We start from the raw sequence: 14,960 nt of genomic DNA on the forward strand, positions 1-14,960 counted from the left end.
ACACTGGCTCTCTCAGGCATCAGCCCAACAGGGCTCCTGAGCACTTGAGGTCGGTCTATTTCCTTCTACCTCTTCCCTCTGTCACTCTGCTCCTGTGTGGGGTGCTCAGACAGGATCCTGGGCTTCTGGCCTGTCCCTGAAACTTTACAACCTACAGCAACTGACAAATCATTTTTATCCCGCACCTTAAAAGCATGGGCTACGCATCCTACCGAGGCTGGATCCTACCTAGGTTTTATCCTGTGGGTACCAGTCAGGAACTGAGCTTACTAAAAACATCTAAACAGATCCTCAAACTAATTTTAAAACCATCACAACTCTGCAGTATTAAAGTTTTTAACATCTGCCTCTAGACTAGCCAGATCAACATAATAAATCACTAATCACTAATCACTTTCTGTTTGTTTGGTCTTGTGTATGTGTGTGTGTGACAGAATTTCTCCCTAGGTAGCCCTGGAACTCACTATGTAGACCGGGCTGGCCTTGAATTCATAGAGATCCACCTGCCTCTGCCTCCCAAGTGCTGGGACTAAAGTTATCACTAACTCTTTTTCTTTCTTTCTTTCTTTCTTTCTTTCTTTCTTTCTTTCTTTCTCCTGCCTTGGGCCATGTCCTGAAGACCCCTTCCTTCCTCGTCTTCCTTCCTCCCTCCCTCCCTCCCTCCCTCCCTCCCTTCCTTCCTTCTTTCCTTCCTTCCTTCCTTCCCTTTCCTTAACTCACTAATTCTGAATCAAATGATTCTACCAATATTTTAAGAAAAGGCCAGAGGGGGTGAAATATCACACAGGCATTGTCAAAAAAAACTTAAGAAACAGGAAGTACCAGGTATGCATGCCTCCACCTCATCTGAGGCAGAGGTCAACCGCGCCAGGCCCACCTCAGCAAGGCCTTCGCCTCCGACCCTCCCCAGCACTGTACCTGCTCTCCTCCCAGTCTTTGGGCTTTTTGGTTTCATTGGGTTTTATGCAGCGGATGTAGTGGGGTGTACATTTCATCAGCGTGCTCACAAGGTCATTGGCTTGTTTCTAGAATGAGAAGATGTTAGTTAGAGACAAGGAACTTTCTCTAGGCAGTCCAACCTCCCAAGGGGACCTGCAGGACTCTAGCACAGAGATACACTTCTGGAAATAAATTGTCAGGGCAATCCATCCAGTAAGCTTGGGCCGGGCTCCAGAAATTTCTTACAGCACTGCTGACTTTTATGATGATTTTATCATTCTTAAATGGGCTGGAAATTGAACCCTGAAAGCAATTAGGCACTTTTAGTACAGCTAATAAAATAAGCTTTTTTTAAAAAACAAAAAACAAAAAACAAAAAACGAGTAAATCTTTACATGCAATTCTTTTAATCAGGAGTAAGGTGATACTGTGTCCGCTTCAGCAGCACATATTCAAAAAATTGGAATGATACACGGAAGATCAACAGGAGTAAGGAAATACTGTCACTAACAAATTAGGTTCAACTTGTACCCAAAACAGTAACTGTAACTACTCCGTCTTCATTAATTTTCCTTTTTTTTTTTTTTTTGAGACAGGGTTTCCCTGTAGCCTCAGCTGGTAGCCTAGAACTCACTATGTAGACCAGGCTGGCCTCAAGCTCACAGAGATCGGCCTACCTCTGTCTCATGAGTACTGGGCCTACACCACCACACCCAGCCCTAATTTTCTTTTCTTTTTTTACTTTATTTTTGTATTGTTTTGTTTTTTGAGACAGGATCTCGTGTAGTCCAGGCTAGCCTCAAACTCACTATGTAGCTGAGGATGATCTTGAACTCCTGATTCTTCCGTTTTAGTCTCCCAGGTATTGGGATAACAGGTATGCACTACCATGCCAGGCTCTTGATAATTTTTTGGCTTGCAAATTATGAACAGGCATAAAAACTCAAAGCCTACACTCTCTTTCCTGGCAACCACATCAATGATGAATCTCTTTATTAAAATGATGGAGGGGCTAGAGAGATGGCTGAGAGGTTAAGAGTACTTGCTGCTCTTCCAGAGGACCTGGAGTTTGGTTCATAACACCCATGTCAGGTGGCTCTGATCCATCTGTAACTCTAGTTCCAGGGAATTTGATGCCCTCTTCCGTCCTCCACAGGCACCCCTACACACATGGCATACACTTACTTACTTTTTTTATGTGTATGAGTGTTTTGTTTCCACATGTGTAAGTGCACCCGTGTCATGCAATGCTCACAAAGGTCAGAAAAGTGTCAGAGTCCCTAGAACTGGAATTATGGATGGTTATTAGCAGCCATGTAGGTGCTGGGAACTGAACCCTGGTCCTCTGCAAGAGCAGCTAGTGTTCTTAACCAGAGCCATCTATCCGGTCCCAAAATAAATCTCAAAAAATTAAAATGATGTAAATTTACAGTTAAAGGAAGTGAGATTCAAAAAAAAAAATCTCTTAATTCACAAGCATCTTATAATGTCATCTCATACAGCATCTCCCACAATCTGTCTTTTTACAAACTTGCAGACTCTGAGCACTTGCTTGTGGTACATAACTTTCTTCTTCACAAAGTGAAATGACTCTGTATAAATCATCTATCACTGACTACACACTGGATACCCCAAACAGGACTGAGTTCAAGCAGAAAAAGCCACATAAATAAGGCTAGAATTGCTTAGAATGTATTTCAAATCATGAGAATCCCACACTGTTTGAAGAAATAGGAGAAGCATTCACATCAGCACTCTCACCACACAGTGGGGCACACCCTGGGGGGTCCATGGATATGGCACTTAGGCAAATTCTCCTTCTAAGTGAGTCAGCTTGCAGAGTGAAAAACCTCTAAAAGAAAATAGGGTAAAGGCTCCCCAAAGCCAGGAAACTGGCCCGAGTCAGGAGAAGGGCTCTGCTTACAACAGACAGCCTCTCTCAATTAGGGCTTCTCCGCTTTCCTGAGCTTGGGAAATCTAAAACTCCTGAGAAAACTGCTGGATATAGTCAAAGCAAGACGGTCATTGGTGAATGAAGCCCTCTGTTTACATGTGTAGACAACAGCACTCTTTGCACTGTCTGAAATTGAGGACAGAGCTATAGAGGTCGGCAGGTCAAAGCAACATCCTCTGATGAGAAAGGAAAGTGTCTCTTACCTTCTTTGATAATGAATATTGAAATTTGGAAACAAACCTGATGATCTTTGAAAAGGATTTAATTTTCCATTTTTGTTTTATGTGCCTAGATGTGTGTAAGTGTACCATATGAGTGCAATGCCTGTGGAAGTCAGAAGGGGGCATTAGAGCCCCTGGAATTGAAGTTATGAATGGTTGTAAACCACCATGTGGTGGCTAGGAACTGAATCTGGGTCCTCTGCAAGAACAGTCAGTGCTCTTAACCACTGGGCCATGTCGCCAGCCCCCCAAACTTTTAATTTTTAAGCATAGTTTTTAGATTCTCCAGTCCTAAGCATTTAACAGCAGGCTTTCTTTGCACTACAGCAGAAAGAAAGCTTACAGAGGTGAGCAGAACATGTTATGTTACTTGACAGAGGGGTTTGTTTTTTCTTTTGTAATTTTATGTATGTGAATGTTTGCTTACAAGTATAAATGTATACCATGTGTGTACAGTACCTGAGGAGGCCAGAAGAGGGCACTGAATCCTGTGGAACTGTAGTTATAGACAGTTGAGAGCTGCCATGTGGGTGCTGGGAACTGAACCCAGGTCCTCTGCCAGAGCAGCCAGTGCTCTTAACCACTTAGCCATTTCTCCAGCCTCTGGATGTGGTTCTTTCTTGGTCAAAATAGTCATGGGCAACATTTATAGAGTGTATATCCTGAGGCAGGTACATGGACTATCTTACTGATTCCTCACAACGGTCTTAAGTGGTAGGGACTATTACTATTTCTGCTTTTTTGGATGAGAAAACAGAGCCTTGCATGAATAAAAGGATTCCTTAGGATCATATGAGGTAAGACTTGAATTCAAGTCTGCATTTTTTAAGCACAATGTTATTCTGCCTTCTTAACAAAGACATGGAATGACTTAGTGTGGCAGAAAAGGAATTAACTGCATGAACTTGGATGAGACAGAGCTACCAGGCTGTGGAATAATTAATTCCAACAAATAGCAATATATATCAGTTGCAGTTATTCTGACTGTGGGTCACTCTGCATGTCCTTTAAGGCAGTTATGAAGCAAAGACCGGATTAGTTCTGACTCCAGCCAACAATGCATTGGTTGAATAGAAAGGTATCAGCAATATTTGTTCAACAGGAGTGGGAATCAAACTATAAAAACAAGAGAGGACAGTGAGGAGAGGCACCGGGTAAGAGGGCCTGATTCTACTGTTGACCGATGATTCATCTGCTTCAAAGCGGCTTCTGGCTTTATTTGCAAAGTACACAATGAATCACTCAATTTTTCTGAGCTTCAGTTTTTCTATCTGCATCCTACACACAGGTAGATCAAACTAAACCTCTGATGTTTTACTCTAAAGGTTGGCACAGCAAAGTGCAAGGTGCCATGGCCATCTCCTCCTACCTGCAAATAGCTCCAGAACACTTGGGTAACAACTGGGCATGCCCACCTTGGTCCTCTTGGGACTTGGTTCTGCTCCCTCTAGCACCAACCCTTCCCTGTAATCTCAACACTAGGCCCTTCAAGTCACAAGAATCTAAAACTCAGTGAAGCCTCAGAATCGAGCACTATTGCATGCAATGTTTTTGGTTTTTTTTTCGGTCTTTTTGAAGCAGGGTCTCCCTGTGGCCCCAGCTGTCCTGGAACTCACTATGTAGACCAGGCTGGCCTTGAACTCACAGAGATACGCCTGCCTCTGCCTCCCAAGTGCTGGGACTACAGGTGTGCACCACCATGCCTGGCGCAATGTATTTTTTAAAAAACTATTTTATTTTTATTTTGTGTGTATGAGTGTTATGCCTGCATGTAGGTAAGTGCACCCATGTCATGCAATGCCCATGGAGGACAAAAGAGGCTGTTGGATCCCCTGGAACTGGAGTTATGGACAGTTGTTAGCTGTCATGTGGGTACTGGGATTAAAACCCAGGTCTTCTGCAAGAACAGTTCATGTTCTTAACCGCTGAGCCATCTCTCCAGCCCCACATGCAATGTATTTTTTATCTTTAGTAAGTTGATGCAAGTGTCCACTAAATGAATATTCTATTAAGTTCTATGGATCAGTCTTTTTAAATTTAAGGAATTACAACACAATAAAATATCTAACACTAAAATCACCTTGAATTTTTCTTTCAGAAACTTGGGGTCCCTGTCAATACACCTTGGGTATTTTACTGATATATTACGTATGATTTTTATCTGAAAAATAATGTGGAGTTGGAAGGGACAGAGACTGGGCTGTGGCCATGTATCTCTTAGAGGTGTCTAGGGAGGACATATAAAATAAGGAGATGTCTACTCCTGGTAGACCACCAGGCAGACCTAGGTCACAGGATCCACTGAGGAGAGTGTGATCAGATAAGAATACACAGTACAATCCCTTTAGATAACTAAACTAACTCTTCAAGTTGATCTCCCTATACGAAGCCTGAAATGTGCTCTCCTAAACATTTTATGTACACTCAGAAAGGTAGCAACTTCGGACATTTAACTAGACATGAATCTAAAGGAAAGAAAGGGAACTGTCTTCAAAGGAGGAACAAGAGGCCCTTATTCCCCATTCATGGGGAATGTTCCAGACCACATGAAGATGAGTCACTGCAACCTCGGGGATTTGGGCCCTTGGATCTGTACGTGACAGTCTCATGACTAGAGTTTCCAGCCCAGAGCTTGTCCTTTTTCAGGTCCTTGAGGCAAAAGCACGAGTCAGACCTTCATGCAGGCATTAGTATCTGGGCCTCAGAAAAATTGCATCTGTCCTCTGCCCTCAGCTCTCTGTTACAGAGACCCAATTCCACTCACTGTTCTGTATCTGCTCTTATGACATGATGCTCCTATAACCCAGTGGGCTCTGCCTGTCAGCTTAAAACTCTGCTCACAGCATTGGAAATGACAGCATGTGTCTGTGGTGCCCTCTATTCAGAAGGCTGAGGCAGGAGGATGGCTTGAGCTTAGGAGTTTGAAGAATGTGACAAGACTCCATCTTTGTTCTTTGAGACAGGGTCTCATTATGTAACCCAGGCTGGCTTGAGACTCATGATCCTCTTGCTGCAGCCTCCTGAGTCCTGGGTTAATAGGCAAGCACCATTAAGCCAGGTGGGGCTGTCCCCTCCATTCCCCATCCCCACTCACACTTGTAATCTTCCTGCTTCTCCCAAGTGCTGGGATTGCAGGTGTGGGCTACCACACTCAGTTTAAAGCAGAGTCCATTGTGTATCTTAATAACAACAAGAAATAAATAAAACTACCATCTCTTTATGTCTGACTTTGTCTATGGAGCCTAAAGAGCCATCCTGCCTGGAATCTTCTTAATGAACCATGTGCTTTATCGCTGAGAGTGTTTCTATCCCCAGGAAGGTCGTCAGGCACTGGGGAGGTGGGCTTCATTAATGAAACATCTGGACAGGAAAGACCAGAGGGCAATACCATGGTGTCTGTGAGGCTGGTATCAACCAGGAGGGTGCAGACAGAAGGACATCATGGGACAGAACACAGTACAAACAAAGGCAAATGGACAGTCTAGGGAAGGAGCCGGCATGGGCACATAAAAACACTCACAGCAGTAAGCAGAGATGGAGGGCATGGTGGAGAGAGCACCTGACGGGCAAGAATATGGGAGATGCTACTAGACATTTCATGCAGGGTAGGGTTCAGGCACTGGAGGTGACGACACTTGGAGTTGGTGCTAGAATCCATACCTTATAGGAAGAGGTGCTGAGAATTTTATTATTTTTATGTGTATGTGTGTGTGCCTGCAAGTTATATGCACCATGTATGTACAGGAGCCTCAAGAGGAGAGAAGAGGGCATCAGATCCCCTGGAACTGGAGTTACAGGTGGTTGTGAGTTCCATGTGGGTGCACAGGGCTGAACCTGGGTCCCTTACAAGAACAATTAGCCCTTTGAACCACTGGGATATCTCTCCAGCTCTAGCTGCTGCTAATTTAAACCTCAGGCTGGCTGTCACTCAGATGGTAAAAAGTCACAGGCAACTGAATGTGAAATGCCAAATGTTAATCACTTGATTTCTTTTACTATAAAACTAGAGGTGTATCTAACTAACATGATTAAAAATATATGTATCTATTCCATTTTTGAGACAGGATTTCATGTAGCTTAGACTAACACAGAACTTGCTACATAGCTACGGGATCACTTTGAACTTCTGATCTTCTTGCCTTCTCCTTTCTCGTGCTGGGATTATAGGCATGTACCACCATACCCAATTTTATGGGGTCACAGGCACAGAACCCAGGGATTTGTACATGTTAAGCAAAAGTTCTACTGACTGTGTGACATATATCTCCAGCTCTGAAAAATAGATATAATTTGAACTGGTACTATCTTTAAAGATCTTTAAATGAAGAACAGAAAAATGAACTTGGCCACCTAGTGGCTCAAACACAGAGCACCGCCCACAAGCTTTTCTATTCTCTAACATCATGTGGCCAGATATATTTGCAATTCACAGCAAGGAGGAGCCAGTAAGACCCAGGGAGGAGGGATGTGTAAATTGTCCCTAAAGGATGAAGTAGAATTTCAGGCAAGTTCCACACTTGGCAAGTTTTGGGGGCCTAGCCTGAAAAAGCACCAGATATCCAGAACACTGCTCCGAACCACAAAATTTCTGATAGTTCAAACATAAATCCTTCCAGATTCAGTTTAAGGTCATTTCCTCTTAGAAAAGAGCTGATTATTATCTGCTGACTATAAAGCCATGAGGTTGTTGATAGCTACTTGGGGGCTCAGAACAGCAGAGTCAAATTCAGCTATATCCTGTGACATTTTTTTTACAAGCAGCATTACTTCTGGGTGTCTCTTTAACCATCCCCTGCACCAACCTGACCTCCCAGCCCTGAGGCAGGGTTCTTGAGTCCTGGAGAACCCCAGTTCTTATAGGAATCCATACAGTTCCCAGAACAGAACCAACCTTTATTTTGCTTCCTGCAGTAGTTGGACGCCCTTTCTTGTCAGCTTGCAGATTTTCAGGAAATAAAGACTTTATAAAAGGTCTGGAAAAGGAGAGAGAATGGATTAGCAATCTCTCAGTTCCATGGGGACTGGACACGTCATCCAGAGTCCTTGGCCACAGACAAACCACGTGACTCACAGGGCAAGCCAGCAAAATGTGACTTGGGCAAATGAATACCAGACAGAAGGCCCACAGAAAGAATTCTAAGATAACAAACATCTCAGAGTCTCAGCCTAAGAAATAAGCGGGGTGAACCCTGTCTTCGGAAAGTCCCCATTCCTGGAACTGAGGTTTACTGTGAGGGACGAACACAGTGGAAGGAGGTCAGGATGGGTTTGTGCATACTAGTTTGCTAGATGGGAGCCCAGAGGATGGCGTGAGATGAGAGCACTGAAGATCCCTGCTGCTTAAAAGTGCTGTCAGGCACCATTTCTGAACCTGGCTGGGGCTGATCATCATGCTTGGATAATTCTTTGATGGGGCTACAAGGGAGCGTCCTACATACTGTAGATTTTTTTTTTTTCATTTATTTATTTACTTTTTTGTTGGTGTTTTGCCTGCATGTATGTAAGTGCACCATGTATCTACAGTGTCCTGCAGAAGCCAGAAGAGGGCATTAGATCCCCTGAACCTGGAGTTACAAACAGTTGTAATGGCCATGTGGGAGCCAGGAACTGAACCCTGGCTCTCTGTGAGAGTGGCCAGTGCTCTTAACCACTGAACCTTCTCTCTAGTCCTGAATTTTCTTTTTTTAGACATGCAGCCCAGGATGACCTTGAACTCCTGATTCCCCTGCTAAGTGCTAAGATTATAGGCATACACCCCTATACCAGCTCTTATGAAGTGCTGCGGATCAAAGCTAGGGCTTTGTGCATACACTCTACTGACTAAGCCATATCCCCAGCCCTACTATAGGCTATTTAGTATTTTGAGTGGCCTCTGGTTGCTAGAGGCCTGTAAGTAGCATACTGTCCCCACCCCCTTGACAAACTGCCTTGAGTATGAGCAGTTCCAAGTACGACATTCACAAGTCACCAAGGCTTTGCCTGTAGAATATATCTCCTTAGTAGTTCCAAGCGAGCCACTTGTGTTTACACGCTTGTCTTACTGCACAAAGTGCAGGGATGTGTCTTGGGTACCTCTGGCAGTACCCAGGTGCCCCAAACCATAGCTTAATAACTATTTTCTTTCTTTCTTTCTTTCTCACCTCCCCCACTTTTTTTTTTTTTTTTTTTTAAAGGCCCCAAACCATGTTTTTAAACTTTTTTTTTTTTTTTTTTTTTTTCTCCCCCCCCCCCCTTTTTTTTTTTTTTTTTTTTAAAGGTAGAGTCTCCCTGTAGACCAAGCTGGCCTGGAACTCTCTATGTAAACCAGGTTGGCCTCCATTTCACAGAGATCCACCTGTGTCTGCCTCCCATGTGCTGGGATTAAAGGCACGCACCACCACTCCCATCTTAATAACTATTTTCTAACTGACCCAATGAAGGAAGTGAGCCTAGTAAGGCAGCAATTTGACACTCTCCAACCCAAACTCATTTCCCATGTGACCATTTGGTCATCTAGAATTTTCCAGGATATCTCTCCAGTCATCTATTTTGACTTGACCAGATATAAATATAGATTTTTACAGCACAAACGTTTATAAAACAGCACTCCATGCTTGGATGACAGGAGTTTATGTAGCCCATCAATCGCTCTTGAATTTGGCAGGAGTTTTAATAATTAAAAACCATCTCTGAAAGTGGGTCTCCACCTGACGGCCATGAAACCCACAAGACAGGGTCTGCGGTCAGCCTGGCCTTCCTAGAGAAAAGCAAAATGATTTTATGTATTTCGAATGAAAAGAAATCTGGCATCTCAAGTGAATTTGAGGAAGGGGCAATGGGGAGGGTGGTGGAGGACTGGCATGGGGTGGGGAGGATGGTGGGGGGGCACTGGCATGGGGGAAGGTAGCAGGGGTTTGGGAAAGACATTTAAATGAACAGCTTTTGACCAGGGCTCAGGAAGGAAACCCCATTTTGCTTTCGTTACCATTAGAATTTTCTTAGAATGCTTATTGCAATTGTTGCTGTTCATTAGAAAAGTTAATCCCGGGCTGAGGATGCATCTCAGTTGCACTAGACTGCTTACATAGAATGCATGAAACTCTGGGTTTGATTCCCAGGACCAAATAAACCAGGTATGGTGGCTCATGTCTGTAATTCCAGCATTCAGTAAGTGAAGGCAGGAGGATCGAAAGTTCAATGTCATTGCCAAATACACAGAGAGTTTAAGGCCAGTCTGGGCTATATGATACTGTCTCAGAAGAAAGAAAAGTTGAAAAAGAAGCAGCTAACCCCTGTCCACTTTGTTGGGAATCCAATCCAAGGTTTCACACGTGGTAAACAAGACTTCTACCACTGAGCAACAGTCTCAGTCCTATATTCAACCTTGATATTGTGATAATTTAAAGTAACAAAGACTAAAGGGACATCTCTTACTTAGAGGCTAAGACCTAGGAGGCCTGATAACATTGCATTTGCCTAGAACATGTGTGCCACACATGTAAATTACATCTTATTACTCTAGAGCCTGGAAATCTTTGCAGGGAAGATAGACGGAAAGGACACAGGACTGGTTTGCTTCGAGAGCTCTGGCAGTTTCCAGGATGGTGCCCACAGATCTACTATGGCTTACATAGGGTAGTTAAAACGGAGCTTTGAGTCAGGCATGGTGGCACATGCCTATAATCCCAGCACTCAGGAGACTGAGGCAGAAGGATCATGAATACGAGGCCAGATTAGGTTATACAGCATATTTGAAGAACTATAGGGAGACACTATCTCAGGAAAAAAAAGGAGGGGGGGCGACTCAAGTTAACTTGAGTTTTGTTAAGCCAAGAAGTTTCTTTGTGCAGAGGATGGTGATTAACACAGAAACTTACAACCGGTCAAAGTGCAGAGACTTAAGTGTCAAAATGGAGCCCTCAGCCATTAACGAGACATCCATCTCACATGCGCTCCCCAAGGCTCAGGACCATCACAGAAGAGGAGGTAGAAAGATGGTAAGAGTCAGAGGTAGGGGAGAACCAGAACAAAACCATGTCTTCTAGACATGATGAGACTATTGCACCCATGAACCCACAGCAGCTGTGGTCGCCCACACAAGGCCTGCACAAGATCAAGCCAATCAACATCTAGCATCAAATGGGAAGGGGTTCATTAGCGCCCCCCCACACCCCTGAATTATGGACGGCTGATGGCTTCTGGGGAAGTAGAATTAAGGGTGTGGCCCCTGGCAGGTTGACCACCCTCCAGTGGATGGCCCCACATCCATGAGTATACGGGCAGCATAAATTGGATTCAATGGGTTACTAAATTTTAAAACAGGAAAAAAATGAGAACATGAAATTGGGGGATGGGAAGGTGGGAGTGGATCTAGTAGAAGTTAAGGGGGAATCACAGGTGAATATGATCAAAACACATTGTATAGAATTCTCAAAGAAGTAATAAAAATATTTTTTAAATGGAGTGATGATGAAAAGTTCTTTTGCTTTTGTTCCAAGGGCAAAATATCACAGAACTAAACTGTTCCACTCTTTCTGGTCAGAAATGGCTATCCCAGCCCAGTGCCAGTGTGGTTACCTCTTCCTTCTAACAACATTGAAGATGATAGAGCCAGACATACAGATGGCACTTGGAGAAAGAAGTGTTAGGGACATAAGGGAGAGGCCAAATGGAAGGAGAAAAGCTATTTTGAGAAAACAAATACTCAAATTATAAAACCAGACTCAACAACTCAAAAGGAACCAAATGTTAACCACTCCAATACCACACATCGGGTTGAGAATTGGAAATGCCACCAAAGCTAAACATGTGATGGTTGAGCTTGGTTGTCAACTCTGTACACCTGGGAAGGGAGAACCTCAGTTAAGGAATTTCCTCCATCAACATGGCCTGTGGACATGCCTGTGGGGCATTTTCTTGATTTCTAAATGATGTAGACAGGCCCAGCCAACTGTGGGCAGTGCCATCCCTAGGCAGGTGGGCCTCGGCTGGGTAAGAAAGGTAACTGAGCAAGTCAGTAAGCCGTATTCCTCCATGGTCTCTGATTCAGTTCCTGCCTCTAGGTTCCTTCCTTGAGTTCTGCACCGGCTTCCCTAGATGCGGGACTATACGCTAGAAGATGAAATCAACCATTTCCTCACCAAGTTACTTTTGGTCATGTGTTTATCACATCAGCAGAAAGCAGATTAGGACACTGAATGTCAGATACAGTGATTGACACTTACAGCTCACTGCTTTGCATAAGTTCAATCAGATCCGTGAACAGTACATCCCGATTCCTCTCGCAAAAGCCATCCATGTCATAGGAAACCTGGGCAAGAATGGAAGAGATCTCACTTTAGCCTTTACGTGTTTCCTTGGACCAAACACTTCCAAGTGGGTATGATTCTCCTCACCAGAAGATGCACTGCTAAGTGTGGCCTTTGGGGATTCTCACTGAGCTGGCCCATGAAGGCTTCAGGTGCCACAGCCGACCATGAGCTACCAACAGTGGGTGAAGAGCACTTGGCTCCCAAGATGATCGGTGAGGGGTCTTCAGCTCTCAAGAACATATGTGCATTTGTCAAAGGATCCCTAGGCATGCGTGAATGATGCACTAAGTTATTTTTTCAAATTTTTATGAGAATAAAAGTGGAGCCTCTCATATTCATCCATCTGGTACCATAGGCCACGTTATCTGAAACTTGGTAATTGTTCCCTGAAGCACCTATCTGGCCTCAAACTCATGCTCGGGGACCTTGGTTAACAAGAGACGAGATGAGATGAAAGATTTTCTCTGTGTATTTCCATAGGATCAGGAGGTATCCAAGAGTCATGACCTCAGCTTACACCAGGATCCTACACAGCACCCTGAAGCCATCTAGTACTCACGTGCCTTATAAGAGCAAACACCAACGTGCACTCTTGTCCTGATTTATACTCCGAATGCCCATGGGAATACAAAGGAATGTAAGTTTGTGATTGTAAGAGTCCAGATCAAAATCTATTGCTTCAGCAATTGCTATATGTACCAGGGTGATTTAAGCTTTAAAAATATGCAGTTGTTTAAGCAGTACTTTGTTTTTTCTCTTCATATTCTTCAAAGGCCCTATTAATTCAATGAATAAACTACACGGCTCTCCACCGCCTTGTGAGAAAACAGAGCCCATGCTCAAAAGATCAAAACAGGGGGCCTTTAACACAGATCACCTCTTGCCTGCTGCACCGTGCTCCACGGTTGCCAGTCTTACCTTCCCGGCATAGTGATGAATGATGAAGCCTTGGTTCCAGCTGTTGAAGTGCTCGTGGCTCCCAATCTGCATCTGGAGCTTCTGCAGCAGTGTCTGGTCAGCACCCTCCCCCACGGCATGCATGGTGGCGCACACATCATCCAGGATGCTCATGATCCCCGGAGGGTTCTGGTGAGACCGAGAAGGCAAAGCCCCATTCACTGACTCCTCCACATACACAATACCTGCTGGGTCCTTTGTTAAGCCAAGAGACTCCTTGCTGGACCCGAGATGCCATCTTGATTGTCAGCCTCTCCTTCCAGGGAAGAAATGCACTTACCAGTCCCAAACAGGGGATTAGTATTCAGACCCAAAGATGGGGGAGACTCCATTTCCAAGAAGCTATCTAGTTCCTAGGAGGTTTTGTGTGTGCGTGCGTGTGTGTGTGTGTGTGTGTGTGTGTGCGTGTGTGTGTGTGTGAATGCACGTGCACAGGCAGGAGGAGGCCAGAAGACAATCTTGCCTAATGTTGTTCCTCATCTTTTAAAAACATTTTTATTATATTTATTTATTTGCATGGCACATAGGTATGTGGGCACATACATGTCATGGTGTGTTTGTGTGCAGGTTAAAGGACAACTTTCCAGAGTTAGTTCTCTCATCCACCATGTGGGTCCCAGAGATGGAACTGGGTTTTCAGGCTTGGTGGCAAGCACCATTACCCACTCTGAGCCATCTACCTAGCCTCCTCTTTTTCTGGGGAGGACAGGGTCTCTTACTGGCCTAGAACTCACTGATTCAGCTAGACTGGCTGGCCAATGAGTCCTAGGATTCTGCTATCTCCCCTGCCTGCTCTAGGATTACAGCATGCACTACTATGTCCAGTTTTTATGTGGGTTCTGGGGGTCAAACTCAGCCCCTCATGCGCATTTTACTGACGGAGCCATCTTCCCAGCAATCTCTAGTTTTATTTGATGTTGTACCTAGGCACTGTCTGCTCATTCCTGCCTGCACTGTTGTTTAACATTTTCCAAAGAAACAGTTTTTTCACCTTTGACCTTATTCATTTCTGAATGTCCTCTTCAGCCCATTACACAGACACCACCCACAGCTACATGCACTAGCTTTCTGCTGTATATTCATTTTTTTTTAAAAAAGCACTATTTTGCAAATATTCCTTGTTGCTTTACATGTTCTTTTTTTAAAATTTATGTCTGTGTACATGTGTCTGTGTATGGGTGGGGGCATGTGAGAGCAAGTACCCACGGAAGCTAGAGAGGGCATCTGATGCCCTGGACCTGAAGTTACAAGCAGTTGTGAGCTGCCTATGTGGGTGCTGGGAACCAAACTTGGGTCCTCTGCAAGAACAGTACATGCATTTAACTGCTGAGCCATGCCACCGGCTCCTCTACATTTTCTTCACACTTATTACTCCTCTGTTCTGATACACTCTAGTTTATCTGATGACTGAGTTGTCTATGAATGTTTTTAGTATTTTATGTTTTTGTTTTTTGTTTTTAAACAGTCCTACAGAGATTCTGTGCACATAGATTGGTTTTCTTTTGCATAATTTTTCAAGTTTCCATCCTAGAGGTTGTGTGATTGGACTGAAAATGTGAACCACTTTATGGTTTTTCATACACTATGTCATCAACTCAA

General features: G+C 44.1%; 1 protein-coding gene across 1 annotated transcript in view; it reads right to left on the reverse strand.

Moving 5' to 3' along the window:
• Positions 1–14,960, reverse strand: part of Myo1e (myosin IE) — a 242,198-nt gene that overhangs the window by 59,917 nt on the left and 167,321 nt on the right. The window contains exons 14-17 of the mRNA XM_008836873.3: positions 13,323–13,490; positions 12,318–12,403; positions 8,006–8,087; positions 919–1,025 (exon numbers count right to left, since the gene is read on the reverse strand). Of these exons, the coding sequence (XP_008835095.1) occupies positions 919–1,025; positions 8,006–8,087; positions 12,318–12,403; positions 13,323–13,490 (443 nt within the window). The remainder of the gene's footprint in view (positions 1–918; positions 1,026–8,005; positions 8,088–12,317; positions 12,404–13,322; positions 13,491–14,960) is intronic.

Source organism: Nannospalax galili, unplaced genomic scaffold (genome assembly GCF_000622305.1).
Source record: "Nannospalax galili isolate Female #2095 unplaced genomic scaffold, S.galili_v1.0 scaffold117, whole genome shotgun sequence".
NCBI lineage: Eukaryota > Metazoa > Chordata > Mammalia > Rodentia > Spalacidae > Nannospalax > Nannospalax galili.